This window comes from Petromyzon marinus, unplaced genomic scaffold, assembly GCF_048934315.1.
Source record: "Petromyzon marinus isolate PM22_M1 ecotype Great Lakes invasive population unplaced genomic scaffold, UKy_Petmar_22M1.pri1.0 PM_G_Scaffold_7, whole genome shotgun sequence".
NCBI classification, from domain to species: Eukaryota; Metazoa; Chordata; class Hyperoartia; order Petromyzontiformes; family Petromyzontidae; genus Petromyzon; species Petromyzon marinus.
The window spans coordinates 2,165,589-2,189,454 of record NW_027423024.1 but is presented as its reverse complement, the minus strand read 5'-3'; the positions used below and the strand labels follow the sequence as shown (position 1 = coordinate 2,189,454).

The window sequence follows — 23,866 nt, the reverse complement described above, 5'->3', positions numbered from 1 at the left end:
ACTCAGTCACTCACCTAGCCACACACACAGTCACTCACCTAGCCACCCACACACTCAGTCACTCACTCACCTAGCCACACACACAGTCACTCACTCACCTAGCCACCCACAGTCACTCACTCACCTAGCCACCCACACACTCAGTCACTCATTCACTCACTCACCTAGCCACCCACACACTCAGTCACTCACTCACCTAGCCACCCACACACACAGTCACTCACCTAGCCACACACTCACTCACCTAGCCACCCACACACTCACTCATTCACTCACTCACCTAGCTACCCACACAGTCACTCACTCACCTAGCCACCCACACAGTCACCTAGCCACGCACACAGTCACTCACTCACCTAGCCACCCACACACTCACTCACTCACCTAGCCACCCACACAGTCACTCACCTAGCCACCCACACACTCAGTCACCCACTCACCTAGCCACCCACACACTCAGTCACTCACTCACCTAGCCACCCACACAGACACAGTCACTCACCTAGCCACCCACACACTCAGTCACTCACTCACCTAGCCACCCACACACTCAGTCACTCACTCACCTAGCCACCCACACAGACACAGTCACTCACCTAGCCACCCACACAGACACTCAAGTCACTCATTCACTCACTCACCTAGCCACCCACACATTCAGTCACTCACTCACCTAGCCACCCACACAGACACACACTCACCTACGCACCCACACAGACACTGTCACTCATTCACTCACCTAGCCACCCACACAGTCACTCACTCACCTAGCCACCCACAGTCACTCACCTAGCCACCCACACACTCAGTCACTCACCTAGCCACCCACACACTCAGTCACTCATTCATCTAGCCACCCACACACTCATTCACACACTCACCTACCCACCCACACACTCAGTCACTCATTCACTCAGTCACTCACTTAGCCACCCACAAAGACACTCATTCACTCAGTCACTCACCTAGCCACCTACAGACACAGTCACTTATTCACTCAGTGACTCACCTAGCCACCCACACAGTCACTCACCTAGCCACCCACACACTCACTCACCTAGCCACCCACACACTCACTCATTCACTCAGTCACTCACTTAGCCACCCACACAGACACTTAGTCACTCATTCAGTCACTCACCTAGCCACCCACAGTCACTCACCTAGCCACCCACACAGTCACTCATTCACGCACTCACCTAGCCACCCACACAGTCACTCATTCACTCAGTCACTCACCTAGCCACCCACACACCCAGTCACTCATTCACTCAGTCACTCATCTAGACACTCACACAGTCACTCATTCACTCAGTCACTCACCTAGCCACCCACACACTCAGTCACTCATTCACTCAGTCACTCACCTAGCCACCCACACACTCAGTCACTCATTCACTCAGTCACTCACCTAGCCACCCACACACTCAGTCACTCATTCACTCAGTCACTCACCTAGCCACCCACACACTCAGTCACCTAGCCACCCACACAGTCACTCTTTCACTCAGTCACTCACCTAGCCAACCATACAGACACTTAGTCATTCAGTCACTCATCTAGCCACCCAGACACTCACCTAACCACCCACACACTCATTCACGCAGTCACTCACCTAGCCACCCACATAGACAGTCACTCATTCACTCACCTAGCCACCTACAGACACAGTCACTTATTCACTCAGTGACTCACCTAGCCACCCACACAGTCACTCACCTAGCCACCCACACACTCACTCACCTAGCCACCCACACACTCACTCATTCACTCAGTCACTCACTTAGCCACCCACACAGACACTTAGTCACTCATTCAGTCACTCACCTAGCCACCCACAGTCACTCACCTAGCCACCCACACAGTCACTCATTCACTCAGTCACTCACCTAGCTACCCACACAGTCACTCATTCACTCACTCACCTAGCCACCCACACACTCAGTCACTCAGTCACTCACCTAGCCACCCACACAGTCACTCATTCACTCACCTAGCCACCCACACACTCAGTCACCTAGCCACCCACACACTCAGTCACTCATTCACTCAGTCACTCACCTAGCTAACCATACAGACACTTAGTCATTCAGTCACTCATCTAGCCACCCAGACACTCACCTAGCCACCCACACAGTCACTCATTCACGCAGTCACTCACCTAGCCACCCACATAGACAGTCACTCATTCACTCACCTAGCCACACAGTCACTCACCTAGCCACCCACACACTCAGTCACTCACCTAGCCACACACACAGTCACTCACCTAGCCACCCACACACTCAGTCACTCACTCACCTAGCCACACACACAGTCACTCACTCACCTAGCCACCCACACACTCAGTCACTCACCTAGCCACCCACACAGACACAGTCACTCACCTAGCCACCCACACAGACACTCAAGTCACTCATTCACTCACTCACCTAGCCACCCACACATTCAGTCACTCACTCACCTAGCCACCCACACAGACACACACTCACCTACGCACCCACACAGACACTGTCACTCATTCACTCACCTAGCCACCCACACAGTCACTCACTCACCTAGCCACCCACAGTCACTCACCTAGCCACCCACACACTCAGTCACTCACCTAGCCACCCACACACTCAGTCACTCATTCATCTAGCCACCCACACACTCATTCACACACTCACCTACCCACCCACACACTCAGTCACTCATTCACTCAGTCACTCACTTAGCCACCCACAAAGACACTCATTCACTCAGTCACTCACCTAGCCACCTACAGACACAGTCACTTATTCACTCAGTGACTCACCTAGCCACCCACACAGTCACTCACCTAGCCACCCACACACTCACTCACCTAGCCACCCACACACTCACTCATTCACTCAGTCACTCACTTAGCCACCCACACAGACACTTAGTCACTCATTCAGTTACTCACCTAGCCACCCACAGTCACTCACCTAGCCACCCACACAGTCACTCATTCACGCACTCACCTAGCCACCCACACAGTCACTCAGTCACTCACCTAGCCACCCACACACCCAGTCACTCATTCACTGAGTCACTCATCTAGACACTCACACAGTCACTCATTCACTCAGTCACTCACCTAGCCACCCACACACTCAGTCACTCATTCACTCAGTCACTCACCTAGCCACCCACACACTCAGTCACTCATTCACTCAGTCACTCACCTAGCCACCCACACACTCAGTCACTCATTCACTCAGTCACTCACCTAGCCACCCACACACTCAGTCACCTAGCCACCCACACAGTCACTCTTTCACTCAGTCACTCACCTAGCCAACCATACAGACACTTAGTCATTCAGTCACTCATCTAGCCACCCAGACACTCACCTAGCCACCCACACACTCATTCACGCAGTCACTCACCTAGCCACCCACATAGACAGTCACTCATTCACTCACCTAGCCACCTACAGACACAGTCACTTATTCACTCAGTGACTCACCTAGCCACCCACACAGTCACTCACCTAGCCACCCACACACTCACTCACCTAGCCACCCACACACTCAGTCATTCACTCAGTCACTCACTTAGCCACCCACACAGACACTTAGTCACTCATTCAGTCACTCACCTAGCCACCCACAGTCACTCACCTAGCCACCCACACAGTCACTCATTCACTCAGTCACTCACCTAGCCACCCACACAGTCACTCATTCACTCACTCACCTAGCCACCAACACACTCAGTCACTCAGTCACTCACCTAGCCACCCACACAGTCACTAATTCACTCACCTAGCCACCCACACACTCAGTCACCTAGCCACCCACACACTCAGTCACTCATTCACTCAGTCACTCACCTAGCTAACCATACAGACACTTAGTCATTCAGTCACTCATCTAGCCACCCAGACACTCACCTAGCCACCCACACAGTCACTCATTCACGCAGTCACTCACCTAGCCACCCACATAGACAGTCACTCATTCACTCACCTAGCCACACAGTCACTCACCTAGCCACCCACACACTCAGTCACTCACCTAGCCACACACACAGTCACTCACCTAGCCACCCACACACTCAGTCACTCACTCACCTAGCCACACACACAGTCACTCACTCACCTAGCCACCCACAGTCACTCACTCACCTAGCCACCCACACACTCAGTCACTCATTCACTCACTCACCTAGCCACCCACACACTCAGTCACTCACTCACCTAGCCACCCACACACACAGTCACTCACCTAGCCACACACTCACTCACCTAGCCACCCACACACTCACTCATTCACTCACTCACCTAGCTACCCACACAGTCACTCACTCACCTAGCCACCCACACAGTCACCTAGCCACGCACACAGTCACTCACTCACCTAGCCACCCACACACTCACTCACTCACCTAGCCACCCACACAGTCACTCACCTAGCCACCCACACACTCAGTCACCCACTCACCTAGCCACCCACACACTCAGTCACTCACTCACCTAGCCACCCACACAGACACAGTCACTCACCTAGCCACCCACACACTCAGTCACTCACTCACCTAGCCACCCACACACTCAGTCACTCACTCACCTAGCCACCCACACAGACACAGTCACTCACCTAGCCACCCACACAGACACTCAAGTCACTCATTCACTCACTCACCTAGCCACCCACACATTCAGTCACTCACTCACCTAGCCACCCACACAGACACACACTCACCTACGCACCCACACAGACACTGTCACTCATTCACTCACCTAGCCACCCACACAGTCACTCACTCACCTAGCCACCCACAGTCACTCATTCACTCACCTAGCCACCCACACACTCAGTCACTCACCTAGCCACCCACACACTCAGTCACTCATTCATCTAGCCACCCACACACTCATTCACACACTCACCTACCCACCCACACACTCAGTCACTCATTCACTCAGTCACTCACTTAGCCACCCACAAAGACACTCATTCACTCAGTCACTCACCTAGCCACCTACAGACACAGTCACTTATTCACTCAGTGACTCACCTAGCCACCCACACAGTCACTCACCTAGCCACCCACACACTCACTCACCTAGCCACCCACACACTCACTCATTCACTCAGTCACTCACTTAGCCACCCACACAGCCACTTAGTCACTCATTCAGTCACTCACCTAGCCACCCACAGTCACTCACCTAGCCACCCACACAGTCACTCATTCACGCACTCACCTAGCCACCCACACAGTCACTCATTCACTCAGTCACTCACCTAGCCACCCACACACTCAGTCACTCATTCACTCAGTCACTCATCTAGACACTCACACAGTCACTCATTCACTCACCTAGCCACCCACACACTCAGTCACTCATTCACTCAGTCACTCACCTAGCCACCCACACAGTCACTCTTTCACTCAGTCACTCACCTAGCCAACCATACAGACACATAGTCATTCAGTCACTCATCTAGCCACCCAGACACTCACCAAGCCACCCACACACTCATTCACGCAGTCACTCACCTAGCCACCCACATAGACAGTCACTCATTCACTCACCTAGCCACCTACAGACACAGTCACTTATTCACTCAGTGACTCACCTAGCCACCCACACAGTCACTCACCTAGCCACCCACACACTGACTCACCTAGCCACCCACACACTCACTCATTCACTCAGTCACTCACTTAGCCACCCACACAGACACTTAGTCACTCATTCAGTCACTCACCTAGCCACCCACAGTCACTCACCTAGCCACCCACACAGTCACTCATTCACTCACCTAGCCACCCACAGTCACTCATTCACTCACTCACCTAGCCACCCACACACTCAGTCACTCAGTCACTCACCTAGCCACCCACACAGTCACTCATTCACTCACCTAGCCACCCACACACTCAGTCACCTAGCCACCCACACACTCAGTCACTCATTCACTCAGTCACTCACCTAGCCAACCATACAGACACTTAGTCATTCAGTCACTCATCTAGCCACCCAGACACTCACCTAGCCACCCACACAGTCACTCATTCACGCAGTCACTCACCTAGCCACCCACATAGACAGTCACTCATTCACTCACCTAGCCACACAGTCACTCACCTAGCCACCCACACACTCAGTCACTCACCTAGCCACACACACAGTCACTCACCTAGCCACCCACACACTCAGTCACTCACTCACCTAGCCACACACACAGTCACTCATTCACTGTCACTCACTTAGCCACCCACACACTCAGTCACTCACCTAGCCACCCACACACTCAGTCACTCATTCACTCACCTAGCCATCCATACAGACACTTAGTCATTCAGTCACTCACCTAGCCACCCAGACACTCACCTAGCCACCCACACAGTCACTCATTCACGCAGTCACTCACCTAGCCACCCACATAGACAGTCACTCATTCACTCAGTCACTCACCTAGCCACACACAGTCACTCACCTAGCCACCCACACACTCAGTCACTCCCTAGCCACACACACAGTCACTCACCTAGCCACCCACACACTCAGTCACTCACCTAGCCACACACACAGTCACTCACCTAGCCACCCACACACTCAGTCACTCATTCACTCAGTCACTCACCTACCCTATGCCCAACTTCCTTCATGTCTCCACGCTCATGTTCAATCGATTCCAGTTCGATGTCAAACATGCATCTCTCCATGCTTTTATTTTCAAACACGGTTCTATTTTCTCTTGGGGTTTATATTTGCAAGCGTATTAACCTGCTAAATACACGCACTGTACAGAATGCCAACCCATGTTTTTCAATGGGATTTTCAATGAGTCGGGGTATATTTTTACCAGCCCCCCCCCAAAAGGGTCTCTTTGGCATTTATTTCAGAGCTCTCCGTTATGAAATTAAATGGGCAATATTAGTGCCATGGGCTACAGCAAGAAAGGAGCATCACTCGTGGTGGGAGCAAAAACTTTGGCTATGAGCAAGTTGAGAACCCCCCCAAATTGTAAATTAATTGGAGCCGCTAAAGTTACGGCACCCGAGGACTGCCAAGTGAAATCTGGTTTGGGGCTCATGGACAAAATAGCAATGCACACGGCAGACAAACTCGGCAGGTTAAGGAGACTAATCATAATTATTTTAATTTCAACATTCTTCATTTCCACTGCGACCTTTAAAATCTTTCGGTGCAGTCAATATAGAAATCTAAATTAATCCTCCAAAAAATGACAACTAAAATGTAAACGCGTCAAATTGCACTTTCGACCTATACCCACGGTTAACTTTCAACAAGAGTGATGGGACATTCACAAATAATACACAAAGTGACAATGATGTTGACACCGACGTTCAATACGGCATGAAACATGTTGAGTTGTCTTCTATGAAGACTGGGCAGTGGAGAAGCACAGTTTGAGGGTGTAGAGGTATGGAACATCTGAGAAAATAAAAACAGGGGAGCCACATGACGTCTTCACTGGAGCACACAAAAACTTAAAACAATGAAGCGATTCTTAGGAGGGTCTTTGTTGATGTTAACAAACTCGTTCAGGGAGCTAAGATAACGTTGAGTTGTGATAAGTGAAAGTGCTTGGCTATGTCAACTTTCAATTCCATTCTGTATATGCAAACAACAACAACGAAATCCAAATCGCCCATAAATAACAACCTGTTAATATATAATACAACAATCTACAACTGCTTTCGCTTCCTGCAATTTCACCCAAGGCTGCTAGGCAGCCAGTGTACACAGATGGTGCTATGGTAATAACAAGCGCCCCCCCCAAATCTGAACATTAGGTGCTCAACAGAGCGTACGACCAAAGATTTGCCGATAATGCAGCACCGCTTCAATGTCATCGCACCAACACAAATGGCCAACACCCCACAACTTACTTGCGTTCTTCAGGGGGTGATGGTTAATGCACGCCAGAGCCTCCATGGCATCGTTCTTGGTCTCCCACTCCATCAGGCCGGACACGCTCCTATCGGCTGGACACGTGGACGGACCGTCGCTCATAGAGTAATTTGGGTCGTGTAAAACGCAACACCCTTCGCCATTTTGATTTAAAGCTTTCGTGACTGCAGGGATTCATATTCTTGGTTCTTTCGGTAAAGTCACCACCACGTAGAAGGGAAACAATAAAATAATAAAAATATAAAACAATAAAATTCTCACGACGTTTCGACTGCAACACAAGCAATCATCATCAGGTGTGAAAACCACAGCAAGAACATTTTAAAAAAGTGGCGGTTATTTTTAACGTTAGCACCACGGAGAGCGATTTGGCAGTTGTTCAGATGGACGAGTCCATCTATGTTCTGAAAAGAGGAGGGGGGAGACGAAAATAATGGATGCGGTCTGAAAGCCACCGTAAGCGTGAACAATCAATTAAGACCCGAAATGGTTTATCAAATCCTTCCAATGGTTGCTAAGCCAGAATCCATCTTCTCGGTTGAAATTGTCTGTGTTTGTATATATTTATTATTTTGTTGTTTCCCTTCTACGTGACTTTACCTAAAGAAGCCGTGTTTAAAGGGTGGTGTCAGTCGTCGGTGAATTTCTGCAGCAGGAAGGCTTCAGTCCGATGCCTTGGCTACGCTAACACGCTTCAGTCAGCTTGGGCGCGAGTGAATAGCAAGGACTGCTCTCGGGAGAGAATTTCTCACAGGGTTTCTTGAGCATGGCCTCATAGCACACGTTGCAGATCATCTGGTGTCGTGCTGTAAATCAAGCGACGATTGCATGGAGAATACAGTACACGATTTATTCTGTGCCATGACACGTAAGATAAATAATAAACATACTTTGCGGGACTTACTTTTTCCAGAAAACACTTTGAAAGAGCGGGGCCTCGCAATCGACATTTCGTCGCACAGCTGCGGGGACAGAACGGGCGGCGTTCACGTTATAGTTGGTAACAGTTAACGTGCACCGGTAAAGCATTCGGGAGATGTCATTTTAATTGCAGGCACAAATCCCGTTGTCCATTTTTTAATTTACATTCGCCAGCTTTGGAGCAGTCTTTCAAAGTGCTCAGATTATTGTGAACACCAAGCATAGACTCAGGGGGAATGCAACCATTTGCAGAAACAATGTCCAAAGACTGAAATGTAAACCTTTCGAATACGAATATGAATCGTAATGTATTAAACAGGACAAATTAACGCGAGGTGTTGTCTAGTCTGTAACAAAAAAGTCCCTTTGGAACATCGACTGCATTATTTATACATCTTATGTTTTAACCGCTGAAAGGAAACTACATTACACCATTTTACATTTGTCCCGTCACAGGAAACGTGTCATTGGCCACCACAAACTCCACAACATCAATAGGCTCATCTTAAAACCCCACGATTGTTTCATGTGCAAAATTTGGACTTGAATATTTATAAAAGCTTCACCTGGGAAAACTTTTAAAGAAACCGAACGCGCTCCCCTTCTGCGCTGCTGGCAGCAGGCTGAAGGGGCGGCGGGGGCACGAACCTGCGCGAACATCTCGGCCGTGATGTCCGTGGGCGCGTTGAAGAAGTGCAGCACCGCGGTGGGACGCTGGTTGCGGTTCTTCGCCGCCTTCTCGCTGTCGGCGTAGCGGTGGTTGTGAGAACCTGCGTAGTCCCTGTAGCTGTCGGTGCCGTCCGGCAGCTCGAACGCCTGGCCCGGCACAATCGACCGCTGCCTCGACACGCTGCCGAGACGAGGGCGGAAGGGAGGGAATAGCGCGAAGAAACTGTTTTTAGTTTTTATTTTATCACGTTCCAAATTTCACGTGCTCTTTGGTTCGATTCGGTAAAGTCACGTGGGTAAAAAATAAAATAACAAAAAATCACGACGTTTCGGCCACAACACAAGTGGCCTTCATCAGGTGAAGGGACCGGACTGTCCAGAGGACAGCGTTGGAGTGAAGACAGCAAGCCCAGGTCGCGTCCTTTAAGCTTGTGATCGCGGCATCTTTTGAGGAAGGTCAGCGTCTCGATGAGCTTTGACTTCTTGTCCCGTTGTCTGTTGAAAGCTCTAACAGATAGGTGAAAGCCCTCCCCGTAGAGCTTCAAATCTAGAATCCAAATTTCACGTTCGCTATTTCAATAAAGGCCCTCCCCGTAAAGCTTCAAATCTAGAATCTAAATTTCATGTTCGCCACTTCAATAAAGGCTCTGGACAGCAAGTCACCGGGGTCCTCGTGAGCTGTGACGAGTGTTTCGTTCACGGTATTCATCAGCTCTCTTTTTCACCGTCCTAAAATTTAGTCACTTGCACTAAATATTTACTAAAGTTGTCTTCTCTAAATGGAAAGCAGTATCCAATTACATTAACAGGATATGACGAGTTACATTTACCAATTTAACACGGGAACAAAAAGGCTCACCAGAGGTTGATTTTATTTCCAAAGATCTGAGACATATTGAGGTGAAAAACCGCCCTGTGCACGGCGTACTGATCTCCCATCTCGACCATGGCGGCTCCCGGCTTGCTCTTCAGGAACTTAACCTACAAAAATAACAACCCGTAAGACGGTTCAGCATCGCGCAATCTTGCACGAAAATATCTACAAGTTTCGTTGTAACGCATTGTTGAAATGTGAAGTGTTGGCCGAGGGGCCATTAGAAAACATGCACAAAGAACACTTCGCATTGGGTACATTTTTGTAAAGAAAATGACCAAATGTGTATGTTGTCAATCGGTGAACAAATTTGGTCGTGTGAATCTCCCACTTTATATAACACGATCAGCGCATGACGTGCACCACACGCGTGCGTACGCATTGCACCGCGGTTGAACCTTTGGAAGAAAAAAAACAGGGACTCATTTCAAAGCAGGTGCGCGCAACACCCAGCGAAGGCACCTTCTCCACGTCGCCGAAGAGGCAGAGGATGTTAAACACGCGGTCGCAGTTGAAGCGTTCGGCGTCCAAGTCGTACACAATGAGGACCTTGTTGTCGGCCTGCTGGTTCATCATGGCTTGCACGTGCTGGCCCTGGGTACCACCCTGGGGCCCAACCTGGTTGCCCATGCCTACTCCCATGCCCATTCCTCCCCCACCGCCCATGCCGTCGCGGCCAGATCCGTAGTCGACGCCCGGTGGTGGTGGCTGCTGGTGGCCTGTGACGCAAACACACAAGAGGGGGAAACGCATAGTGAACTAGCTGAAACTCTCTAAACTTCTCTGAAAAACAGATTTATGACAACCATCATCTTACACACGTGTGCCCTTTCCTATAAGGTCAGGTAACCCAGGAATCACCACTCTACTCCTTGGAGACACTGGAAAACATTGGTCCAGAAGACTCAGTTGCCTAGGGAATAGACTAAACTAGTTTTTATTTTAGGTTGAGGGCCACCAAGCTAGAGCTATTATTCAGCATAGCTTGTTTTAAATACCCAATACATCTGATAGCTATTGGAAATATCGTCTCTTAAAACACAAAGCAACTCATACGTTGCAATTGTTAATCGCAAAAAAAGGTTTTTAGGATGCACCTTAACACTAATTCCAAATAAGAAATGTTCTCAACAGGCAGCAGGTTCTTTCAATCTGACAGCAAGCTGAAGGAAACCGAAATTATAGCATTCGCAACAAGGGGATTACCTCCACAGTCGCCACCACCGCAAGCGTGTGCTTTGGGATGGTCGCCAAGGAGAGACGTTTGCTTCGCTGGCATCATTGCATTGTCCTCTGAAAACAACAAAAAAACGATCACCAAATTCACCCACGGGAAACATAAGCGCTCATTGCTGCACAAAATAAGGACAATCCAAAAAATGCATTCTGCACCCAGAACATTCACATGACCAATACATTAAGAAATTCCGGGCACACTCCACACGGGGGTGCGCTGCGTCTGTCGATAAAAACAATTGGCGGTATTTTTAAAATGCAGATTTCACATGGCGCAACATAAATAACGAGCACCATACAAAATACAGCGCGTAAAGAAACGCTCATCGCAAGAAGAAGAAAAAACAAAATTTATTGGAGGTGTACAGATGCACGCGACAAATTGTTCCGAGGTGCGGCGTCAGCGAGTGTCCGTGGTTGCCGCCTGCGATGCCCGCTCGTTTCTTACCCAGTCTACGCTTCGACGGGAACACAAAGTTGCCCAGAGTCGGGCGGCGGCTGACGACCCATCGCGAGGAGGATGCAACAGAAAGGCCGGCGCCTTCTTTCCTGCGCCAACAGCAGTCACGCTCGGCACAAATGGACCCCCCCGCGTTGTCCGTGCCACCGCACCTCTCGCTCTCCGGCGACCCTTTTTGGTTTGGGGCTTAAAATTGGGACGCTTGAAGTGGGCGACGGGGCCTTACGAACCTTTAAAATGAAAAAGATCGCCGCTTATAAACCGATGCGAAATGCGTTGTGTCTGGCATCAGCAATGTCAAAAGCCTCGTTTGCAAACAAAACTTTAGCAAGGCAGTCTAAACGTACGAGCGTGGAGGTAAATTCTCACCAACGGAGCGATTTTAAGCCCCAAACGCATCGGCACGCGTTCCGTTTGGCTTATTTCCAAGTCCCGTTCGCGGTGAATGCGGGCTTTCGTCGCTCCCGGCTTCTTCGCGGCGGTTCTGGTGCTTTGCCGGTCTGTCAGCGCCGTGTCCCCCGGTGCCTGCGGCTGGACGTGGGTTATCCGATGGCCTCTGCCAAGCGGCACGTGGCGGTTGCGGTGCAGCGGACGCGGCGTGCTGCGCTGCAGGCGTGGGGGGCGCGGGTCGGCCGTGCGTGTCACAGCGGCGGCGGCGTGTTGGTTGCTTGGTCCCCGGTGCCTCCCAAGTGCCGACGAGGATGTCGCCAATGTCGCCGTTCGTGTCGTCGCCGTTCACGTCGGTGGCTGTTGGCTGCCGGGCGCTTTATTGCTCGTGTGTTGCTTGAAAATTGCCTCCGTGTGCTTCTGTGTGCGGCAATGCTCGCAGATGCTCCTTGTAGCGTTGATGTTGGGAGTGAGGAAAATACTCTTCGAAGCGTTTACGGAAATTTGGCGATTAAATCAAACCGCACCGTGTCCCTGAAGCTCCCTTGATAAAGTGGCGAGACTTACCTCTTCGGAAACTAATATCTGTGCGTACACACAATGTACTCGGGACAAAGATACCATTTTCCTGTTCAGGCTCAATCGTACCAAATTAAAAGGGTTACTTTATAATAAGTGATATTTTCAATCGTAAATATCGGCTTTTCTGACATCCTCTAAGCTTCTCCGCTTAGTATCCAGACACCACATAATGCAGTCAAGGTTTCTCAACCCTACAAAATATAAAAACGCAACGTGCAATGTCCACCTCAAATATGCCAGTGAAAGTTGGCACCTACTTCTGATCCAACAGACACACACCCTGGTAAATCTAAATATAAAAGTAAAACCTTGGATTGCGAGTAACTTGGTCTGCAAGTGTTTTGCAAGACGAGCTAAAATTGTAAATAAATATTAACTTGATAAACGAGCGAGGTCTTGCAATACGAGCAGTGTACGTGTAGACACACTTTGTACTGCCGTGAGTCACGTGATCACACAACTGATAGACGAGTGCTTTGATGTACGAGCGCTTTGGATTACAAACACGTTCCCGGAACGAATTATGCTCGCAATGCAAGGTTTTACACTGTAGTGTAAAAATGCCCAGCCTTGATACACCCCGAACAACCGAGTACCCGCCCATGGGCCACATGCACTTGACGTTGGGAAAATCTTCAAAGCTGATCAAAATCTAAAACGCCACCAACTTAATGGCAATGTCTATCGCATGTCCAGTACCAGGGCAACAACTTTAATGGTAACAAAAAAATTAATCCAATGGATTATTGAACACTCCAGCAGCCACATGCCTCCTTGTGAATCCTGTTCTTCACAACATTCACTTAAACTGCCACATTGTTGTGAAGGGTTAACTAGAAAAACAAAGTACACGGGCAGGAGTTTAAAACCAATCTGCCCAGAGTAAACTACGCAAGCTTAGCATGGGCTAAAAAAACACAAAGATTATTTAGTTATATGTTGCGCTAGCTGTTACTACCCGGCCGCCTTTGTCTCCCCACTGGCGATGTTCACACACCACAGCAGTTACTCGTTTGAGGCTGAGTCGACCTAGGGGAGGCCCAGGACCGGTTAAAATAATCGTCACCGGTGGTGGCGGTGAGCGGGAATCGAACTTGGGTCGCCGGGTTCGTAGCGCAGCGTAGCGCTAACCGCTACACTACGGGTCACGTGACAGATTTGACGTCACAGCTCACTTGCCGTGCAAAAAATAAATGCATTATCGAGCTCCCCCCCCCCCAAAAAACAAAAGTGTATTTGTGTAATGTTTGCACGGTGTACAGTCTGGAAAGTACCCACATGGCAAATTTCCAGTTTGTTGCATGTCGGGAAGTACGCTAAACATTTTGAACAGACACACATATTCACAACTTTGCCTTTTATATATGGAGAAGATAGGTATAAACGAAAATAACCTTGACCAGCTCTACACAATTGCAGTGATTGCATGATTGATACAAAAGAGGGGAATGGCGTTTCAAATAACTTCCTGTGACAACGACCAAGTTCTGTAGATTGTAAACAGTACACCAATGTGCTTCAAGACAACCAAGTGTCTGCAGGTGTGACATTTTTCTGCAACCAAAATCTCAAGTGCAGAAGCTGCATTATCCTCTTGAGAACACTCCAAACTTCCCCCTCTACTTGGCCACTGATCTTCAAGTATAACACGGCAAAGCCGGCCGCGTACAGAAATAGTCAATGCCTGTTTCATCACGCCGTGCACACCCCCCACCCCTTGCGTTAAAAACGTCACCCCCCCCCACACACCGAGGGCTCACCACCACCAGCTGTCGAGAGAGCGCGGCTCTGATATGCTCGATATTGGTCTTACCTTGCTTGAGGCCAGGGTTGGTGAAGTCCCAGGTCTCAGAGTCATTTTTAAACACATTCAGACGCATCGCCTGTAAAGAGGACACAGCAGGGGGAAAAGATAAACATTATTCGTGGCCAGCATGTAGGGCATAGATGCTGGGAAAAAAAATTATATAACTTTAGAACCTTCTTTGGTTCTTTCGGTAAAGTCTCCACGTAGAATGAGGATAAAAAAATAAAATAAAACAATGAAATTCTCACGACGTTTCGGCCACAACACAAGTGGCCTTCTTCAGGTGAAAGGAACAAACCTGTCGTCCCGACCTTGTGTTGTGGCCGAAACGTCGTGATAATTTTATTGTTTTATTTTATTATTTTATTCTCATTCTACGTGGTGACTTTACCGAAAGAACCAAAGAAGATTAATCCTTGCAGTCACGAAAGCTTTAAATCGAAACTTTAGAACCATTTAAAATTTACAAGCATAATTATTAAGCGGTCATTACCCCCGAGACAATTACGGCATGCAACTTGCGGTGAAGCCGAGGTACTTAACGCAACCCTTAACCTCCTGGGAGATGAATGAATAAGAGCTGCCACACGTAGGAAGTCAACGGGAAGCTAAACTTTCGCGCCGTACGTAGCAAAAGCGTGCTTATCGGAGTTGTGGGAAAACAGTGGCCTTCTGCCACCGGTTTTTTGTTTAAGATCAAGTGTTGATTATCCCTCTTCGTTAGAACAAGCTCCCTTCGTGTTTGCAGATAAAATCGCTATCCCTCGGTGACCTATTTAAATTCCAAACTTGTTTAATCGCACATAAGTTTGGCATGCTCTGCCTAACTCGGTATTATTTATTCGCGGTGTTCCTCGTGTACTGTAAAGCGTTAGCCTTGATCGTATACCTCAAAAATGTTGAAGTGCCATAACCCCGTTATGAAAATGATGCATTCGTTATTACTGTTCAGTAATTTTATTTCCTGCTAACAATGTAACATCTCCCCTCAGGTACTCTGCAGGTCTCGCAAAGCAGCCTATGGCTGAATGCTAATCACCCGTCACCAAATAAAATTGAATTAAAAACCAACTCTACCCTTCCCACTGGATGCGAATTTTCCACTAACTGGCTCAGGGCACTGGCTCAGATGAGAACCACGCTCACACGGTAATATCAATTGGGAAAAGTTTGACTTTAGACAACGGCAAGGATGCCCGTCATGCACAATGGGTTGTTGTAGGTTGTGGAGCTGTGTGGTGGGCAGCTGTAAAATCCATTGGGTGCATTGTATTTCTATGCTGCCACAATATATGCTACACTCCTTTACCCCGCACACAAGTCAAATAACCCCCACAACAGGCATCGAGTGCGGAAGCCCTCATCTAGCAATGAATTGCCGTGTGTATTCAGCATTATTTGCTCACCAAAGTGGTCAATTCAGAATATTAAATGAAATCTTTGGTCTGCGGGTGAAAAAACCCAGGTTGTGGTGCACACACTTGTGAATGTACAAAGTATCGGTTGTACTTGCCCTCGCATACTCCACTATAAGAGTACAGCAGCCCGAATAGATGTCCGCTCCATTCAGAGATGAGTTCGCTCTCTCGGCGCTCTCAACCGAAACAAACGTGGCCAAAAATTAAGGAAAACACGACCATTTCATTTTAAAAACAATACATTTAGCATCTCCAAAATAACACGTAAAATTACGTGAATGGCGGACATATCGTTACGGTTATGCATCTCGTTGAAAGGATATTCCACAAAGGCCTGCAGGCCATTCTTCCTGAAGATCACAATGCGTTGCAGAGGCCCAAATGGTTTGCAAATGTTGTAAAGCACATCCTGCAGGACCACATGGAGCACACAAACGCAGCGAGGTGATTTTGCACGCATTACCAAGTAAATTTGAAAAGCTTTTTTTCCAGTGAATTTTTAAGATCGAGCCATACAGGACATCAACGCTTTCCAAAATCAACATTAGGTCTATATATTGTTTTTTATTCAATGCCATTGGTAGACTTCAAAGCACAAACAAAAAACACGACTTCAATTGCCTCAAATGAACCAAAGGATCAATGTAATTTCCTTAGCAAAGCCATTCACTGTAATCCAAAACGGACATAATTTCACTCGTATAAATGAAACACGCGCGTGTGTGCATGGCACACCCGACAAACTATTCACACATTAATGTCCAGCTGCTGTAAGTGTAACAATGCCCACCGTGGTGATGGGGTAGATGGGGTTGAGAATGGTGAAGAGCAGGATGTGGTTGCTGTTGTCGTTGTCCCCCGGGACGCCAGGGCGCCAAAGCTTCTGGCTGGTAGAGAAGTTAAAGTAGGCCGGCTGCCCGCACACGTAGACGGAGCCCTTGGACGAGTAGTCGACGCAGCTGCGGGAGCTCTCCGGGTCTTCAAACTCCACCAGCGCCTGCCGCGTCTTGGGTATCATCACCACGTACAAACGAGTGCCGTTATTCAAAGATGTGGCCGACTTTAAAACGCGTGCCTGTTGTTGTTAATTTTAACCACGAGGTTGGTCTGCTCCAAGTCACCTCATTTGATCTCAAGAAATGTTTCAATGCATGCAACGGAGTGGAGACTGGTTGGATGCAGGTTAGATGCCACGTCCCATTTCAGTTTGGCAGTGTAGTACGTTGGAATTGAATGTACTGTAAGAATATAATTATATTTTGATTTAAAGCTTTCGTGACTGCAGTAATTCATATTCTTAGTTTTTTCGGTAAAGTCACGTTGAAGAGAAACAACAAAATAACAAAACATATAAAACAATAAAAAATTCTCACGACGTTTCGACCATAACTCAAACGGTCATCATCAGGTGTGTCGGTTTGCATAAATTTATTTAAAAAATGGCACATTTATTTATTTATATATATTGAAAAAACGTTGGCGTCACGCGCAGCGATTGGCAGTTTGCCCAGGACTAGTCCATCTATTTTTTTTTTTTAAAGAGGAGGGGGGAGACGAAATTTTTTATAATGTATGCTGTCTGAAAGCCACTGTAAGCGTGAACAATCAATCAAGAACTGAAATGATTTATCAAATCTTTCCAATGATTGCTAAGATAGAATCCATCTTCTCGGTTGAAATTGTCTCTGTGCTTGTATATGTGGATAGCCTCATGAATAAATAAATGTACCGTTTTAAAAATAAATTTATGCAAACCGACACACCTGATGATGACCGTTTGAGTTATGGTCGAAACGTCGTGAGAATTTTTTATTGTTTTATATATTTTGTTATTTTGTTGTTTCTCTTCAACGTGACTTTACCGAAAAAACTAAGAATATGAATATAATTATATTTAAAATACATCTTGAGGGTAATGTAGTCTTCTTCTGTCGATGTATCACCTGACAAACGAAGCCTCTTCAAACGTACATAAACAAGGTACGTGTGTGCACCATTTCAATACGAGATATTAATTTTTAACACGGTTACTAATCACAGTTGAACGTGTGCTGCTTTTGTCAGACGGCACAACAAAAGCAGCAGCGGCACTTTAATTCGGAGGGAATTCGTGACTTGGGGAAATTGAAGAACAAACGGTTTTTGTTTCCATTTAAAGCTTTCGTGACTGCAAGGATTCATCTTCTTTGGTTCTTTCGGTATAGTCGCGTAGAATGAGAATAAAATAATAAATTAATTTAAAAACACAATTAAATTCTCACGACGTTTCGGCCACAACACAAGTCGCCTTCATCAGGTGAAGGGACGAGACTGTCCCATTTCAGTTTGGCAGTCTCATCCCTTCACCTGATGAAGGCCACTTGTGTTGTGGCCCGAAACGTCGTGAGAATTTTATCGTGTTATTTTAATTTGTATTAATTTATTATTTTATTCTCATTCTACGCAGTGGTGACTTTACCGAAAGAACCCCAAAGAAGATGAAGTGGTTTTTGGTTGGTCACTTCAGGCTGGCAAGGCCCCGAGTAAGCCACGCACGGCGTCGCCGATCACGCCGTGACGTGGGCAACGCCGCGCCCTCTCGTCCGCCGCATAACGCGGCCACGACTTTTTATTTACGGAAGTGGTTCTTGAGCTTTAACCTGCAGCCTTGCCACCCCCCCTTTGGTTCTCAATATATATATTTTTTAAACGTACAATATTTATTAATTTAGAGGTTTGATGGAACAAAGTAGCGGTGCGTACGTGCCCGTGCTCAATGTGTTTCGATGGATTTACCTTGTTAAAAAATAATCTGGCACGTCTTGCACCCCCAGAAAGGGCATCTCCCACCCCGTGCTTAAGAACCATCGAGTATTTTCGTGTTATGCAATTTCTTGAGTTATTGAACCGAAAACCGGTAATACTCGAATTTCCAAGGTCTACGTTCACTCCACGTCCGCAAACACCACCACCACAACAATAATAACAATAATAATAACACCAATAACAATAATAATAACTATAATAACAACAATAATCTTTGTTTTTTTTCGGTAAAGTCACGTATAAATAAGAAATAATAAAATTACATAATAGCGCACGACGTTTCGGTTGCAACACAAGCAGCCATCATCAGGTACAGAAGAGCTAAATTTAAGAGAGAGGGGAAACACATAACCCCAGATGTATATACAGACACCCAAGTAGGGGGGAACTAACACCGACACAATAGGGGACACAGAGAGAGAAGCATACCAAACAGACAAGAGTTTAGCAGAATTTGGAAACCAAATAAAGCAACACAGACGGTCGGTCAAAACACAATTAACGCAAAGCCTGGTTGATTACGTTATTTCAAAGATTGCTAAATTGCAAGTTAAGTATGAAATTTAAGATACAGATGGCACACACACATAGACATTCAAGTAGAGTGGACCAGCACAGGTACAAGCAGACAGTGAAGTCGCCTTAAATAGGCAGAGAAGGCAAGGCTGAGAGGCAATGGGACATATTAGCATGAGAAGGCAAGGCTGAGAGACAATGGGACATTTTAGCATGAGGTATGCATAGAGCAAAGTGGAGCACGGCAGCAAACATTCGGAAGCACCAAGACCGACACACAGGCAGAGACAGCACAGAGAAACAAATCCAAGCACAGACACAAAGGCAGATACACAAGCAGAGACAACACACAGACAACACAAGACAACACAAAGACAGACACAAAGATACAGACCTTATACCTCCCCGTAGAGGCGGTTTAAACTTGGTTCAAAGCTTTCGTGACTGCAGGAATTAATCTTTGGTGTTTTCGGTAAACAACAATAATAATAATACAGCTTCCTTCCCCATGCGGGCAACGGTCACCACCGACTGGTCACCTGACTAGGCCAAAGTACCGCACGGCCTCCACGAGGTCCGACTCGAGGGCTGTGTCTGAGAGTCCCCGCACGTGAACCACAGCCGACGGTGGGGGCTTGTGTGGGTCCTCAAACGTGTCCTGTGCACGTCGGCAAGGAAGCAAACTCAACACGACTATTGTGCAAAGCTGTTGTTTCCTCCTATACCGAGAAGACAGTTTTCAGTTTCATTTATTTGGTATAGCCCTGTGAGCCATTTGGCTCTTGAATCGGGTGCAACCGCAACAAACAAAAACATGAACAGGAAAAACATCTTAAAGTGACTTTGTGTGACTGTGCAAACAAAAAATCCAGGAAAAAACAGCAAAATAATCCTTGAAATAGCACCGTACACCAACGCTGTGTGCAAAAATCCCAGTGGGATGCAAGTCAAACAACAACAACAACCACAAGACAACTAAGATTAAAGCCATCAGTCTAACTCCGTACTACAACAAAACAATCATGGCCAAACCATAAAACTTTTTCAAAATCACCAAAATAAAGCCACGGCTAACATCGCCGGCAAGTGATATCGGAGCAGATGCAGACACTTGCATTAAAGGGCTTTTTAAATCTGCATCCGTTTGGCAAAAAATGGCCATAGCTCAGTGCCATCATTTCAGTAATCGCTAAGAACGTTCGCGAGTTTAACTTTCAATCTAAACGGCCCTCGAGTTACAAACTCTGGAACTCGCATCCCCCACCGCCAGGTGCGCTTTTGTAGACGCTGTAAAGTTTTATTCCGCAAAGTTTTTAATCACATTGGGGAGGGTCGAAGAGCTTCCCCACGACGCTATCGCGTGGGACATTTAACATATCGGTATTTTAACTTAATTAGTATTTTAACTTTTGATTTAAAGCTTTCGTGACTGCAGGGATTAATATTCTTGGTTCTTCCAGAAAAGTCACCACGTAGAAGGGAAACAATAAAATAATAAAAATATAAAACAATACAATTCTCACGACGTTTTGACTGCAACACAAGAAGCAATCATCATCAGGTGTGAAAACCACAGCAAGAAAATTTGAACAAAAGTGGCATTTTTTTTAACGTCAGCAGCACGGAGAGCGATTTGAGAGTTTGTTCAGATGGACCAGTCCATCTATGTTCTGAAAAGAGGAGGGGGGAGACGAAAATAATGGATGCGGTCTGAAAGCCACCGTAAGCGTGAACAATTAAGACCCGAAATGGTTTATCAAATCCTTCCAATGATTGTTAAGCCAGAATCTATCTTCTCGGTTGAAATTGTCTCTGTGCTTGTATATGTGGATAGCCTCATGAACGAATTTCTCCTGGTAGGCAATGTTTTTATTCGTGGTCCGCCAGGAAGTGTCTGTGTTGTTGGCCTGACTGGATGTGCTTCACATAATGTTGTTTCAGGTTTGTTGAATTCTCGTCTCTCATCTTTTGCTGTATTTACCTCCGTGATTTGTTCTTGACACCTGATGAAGATCGCTTGCGTTGTGATCGAAACGTCGTGATTGTTTTTTGTTTTAATATAATTTTATTGTATTTCTACATACGTGACTTCACCGAAAAAAACAATGAGTAATGTTTTTATTGTTTCATATTTTTTTATTATTTTAGTTCAGTGCAAAGAGAATACCCACCCTTAGAAGAGAAAACGCCGTATAAAAAAATTACACTGGAAATAGCCCAAAGTGTTAACGAACACGAAATCCACGTTTACCAAAACGCGTTTTACTGAACGTAAGCAGAGCCTAGCGATGCTGTGGTCCGCGTGGTCCATCCCCAACACCAACAACGAGAAGCTCTTCGCAACGGCACTGGAATCTGCGAGTTACAAAGCTAAACAATCACGTTAAATAATATAAACACGGCTGGTGGTGGTGGTGGCACGTCGCCTGAGTGAAGCCTCTGGCCCAGGCCTCACAACGAGGCTCTGGGCGAGGAGGAGTAAAATAAACATCTTCTCGTTATAGAAACACCTCGTCAAGTCGCTCGTCACTGACGCTCACCATCGCGCCCGCCTGGACGCGGTCGTTGCCTTCGCCATTGACTCCCAGGCGCTTGGCCGCGTGCCGGGCGGCGGAGGCGGCGGCGGTGGTCAACATCGTGATGGCGTGGAGCGCCGGAGGGAATCGATTCGCGATCCTGTCGCTCGAAAACGACGCCCGCGCGGATCGCCGAGCGTCAGCGGCAGCAGCGGGCGGCGGCGGCGGGGCGATTCCAACGCGTGACATCGATTCTCGGATCGATGTGGCCTCTGGCGATGTTCGCGCGGCTTGGTGTGACCCCACAGCCACTCGTCACGTGACGCCTCTCTCGGCCGACTGGGGCCGGCGACGGAGATCTGAAGCAGTCGTGGGCCTCCCCCTAGGTCGGACTCGGACTACATAATTAAATTTGATTAAATTTTTATAATATTAAATAAATAATAATAAATGATAAATAAAAATAATCAAATTTGATTATTGTAAAAGCATTATAAATAAATAAAAAAAATCCAACAATCACATTTTATTACTTTTAAATAAGAATAAATAAAAACCACATTTTATTATTTTTAAAATAAGATTAAATAAATAAAAAACATACATTAAAATAATAAAATGTGATTGTTTTAAATAATAAAGAAATATACATTATAAGTTAAAATAATCAAATTGGATTATTTTTAAATAATAATGATTAAATAATAAAATAATTGACCTATTTCGATCACTTTTACATAATAAATAAAGGCAGAAATATTTAATTAATAATTTAGCCTTTCTTTATAACCACAAATAATCACATTTGATTATTTTAAATAATAAGTAAATAAAATTTCGTTTAAAATGTAACTAATCAAATTTGATTATATTTAAATAAGAATAAATAAATAAAAATAATGAAATCTGATTATTATATGAATTAAAAAAAGAGGGATGACATTGTCATCCTCTCAGCCGACAAGGTCAATGCCACTGTCATCATGGATAAAATAGAATATAACAACAAAATTAAAGAATTACTCAATGATGGTAGCTATACAAAAATAAAAAGAGATCCCACCAACAGCCTCGTCATACAAACCAAAATCATTTCTGATTCAACCACATTAATTGATCAAACCAAACAGTTCTCGTTGAAACCTTCTGCTGCCAGGCCACCAAGATTATACGGCTTACCAAAAATACATGAAGTAGCACCCTTCGTCCCATCGTCTCTACTACAGTGAGGGAAAAAAGTATTTGATCCCCCGCTGATTTTGTACGTTTGCCCACTGACTCAACACTGCCCATAGACTCAACACTGCACCATAGACTCAACACTGCACCACCATAGACTCAACACTGTACCATAGACTCAGCACTGCACCATAGACTCAACACCGCACCATAGACTCAACACTGCCCATAGACTCAACACTGCACCATAGACTCAACACTGCACCATAGACTCAACACTGCACCATAGACTCAACACTGCACCATAGATTCAACACTGCCCATAGACTCAACACTGCCCATAGACTCAACACTGCCCATATACTCAACACTGCACCATAGACTCAACACTGCACCATAGACTCAGCACTGCACCATAGACTCAGCACTGCACCATAGACTCAACACTACACCATAGACTCAGCACTGCACCATAGACTCAGCACTGCACCATAGACTCAACACTGCACAATAGACTCAGCACTGTACCATAGACTCAGCACTGCACCATAGACTCAGCACTGCACCATAGACTCAACACTTCACCATAGACT

The 23,866-nt window shown here is 46.7% G+C and overlaps 1 protein-coding gene across 3 annotated transcripts; it reads right to left on the bottom strand.

Annotated features, from left to right (window-relative positions):
* Positions 1 to 6,677: 6,677 nt before the first annotated feature.
* LOC116936993 (heterogeneous nuclear ribonucleoprotein L-like) lies at positions 6,678 to 22,424 on the bottom strand. 3 transcript variants are annotated; one of them, XM_076062659.1, is made up of 12 exons: positions 22,089 to 22,424; positions 17,048 to 17,263; positions 16,581 to 16,666; positions 16,353 to 16,449; positions 14,846 to 14,915; positions 11,574 to 11,660; positions 10,830 to 11,086; positions 10,353 to 10,474; positions 9,473 to 9,674; positions 8,808 to 8,865; positions 7,882 to 7,977; positions 6,678 to 7,423 (listed from the first exon to the last, which is right to left on the bottom strand). In XM_076062659.1, exons 1-12 carry the CDS (start codon positions 22,341 to 22,343, stop codon positions 7,368 to 7,370), a joined length of 1,602 nt encoding a protein of 533 aa, XP_075918774.1. In that variant the 5' UTR covers positions 22,344 to 22,424; the 3' UTR covers positions 6,678 to 7,367. The 3 variants fall into 3 exon arrangements, with proteins under 3 accessions (XP_075918774.1, XP_075918775.1, XP_075918776.1); XM_076062660.1 differs by having other exon boundaries at positions 22,119 to 22,418; XM_076062661.1 differs by lacking the exons at positions 6,678 to 7,423; positions 10,353 to 10,474 and having other exon boundaries at positions 7,892 to 7,977; positions 22,089 to 22,422.
* Between the last annotated feature and the right edge of the window lie 1,442 nt (positions 22,425 to 23,866).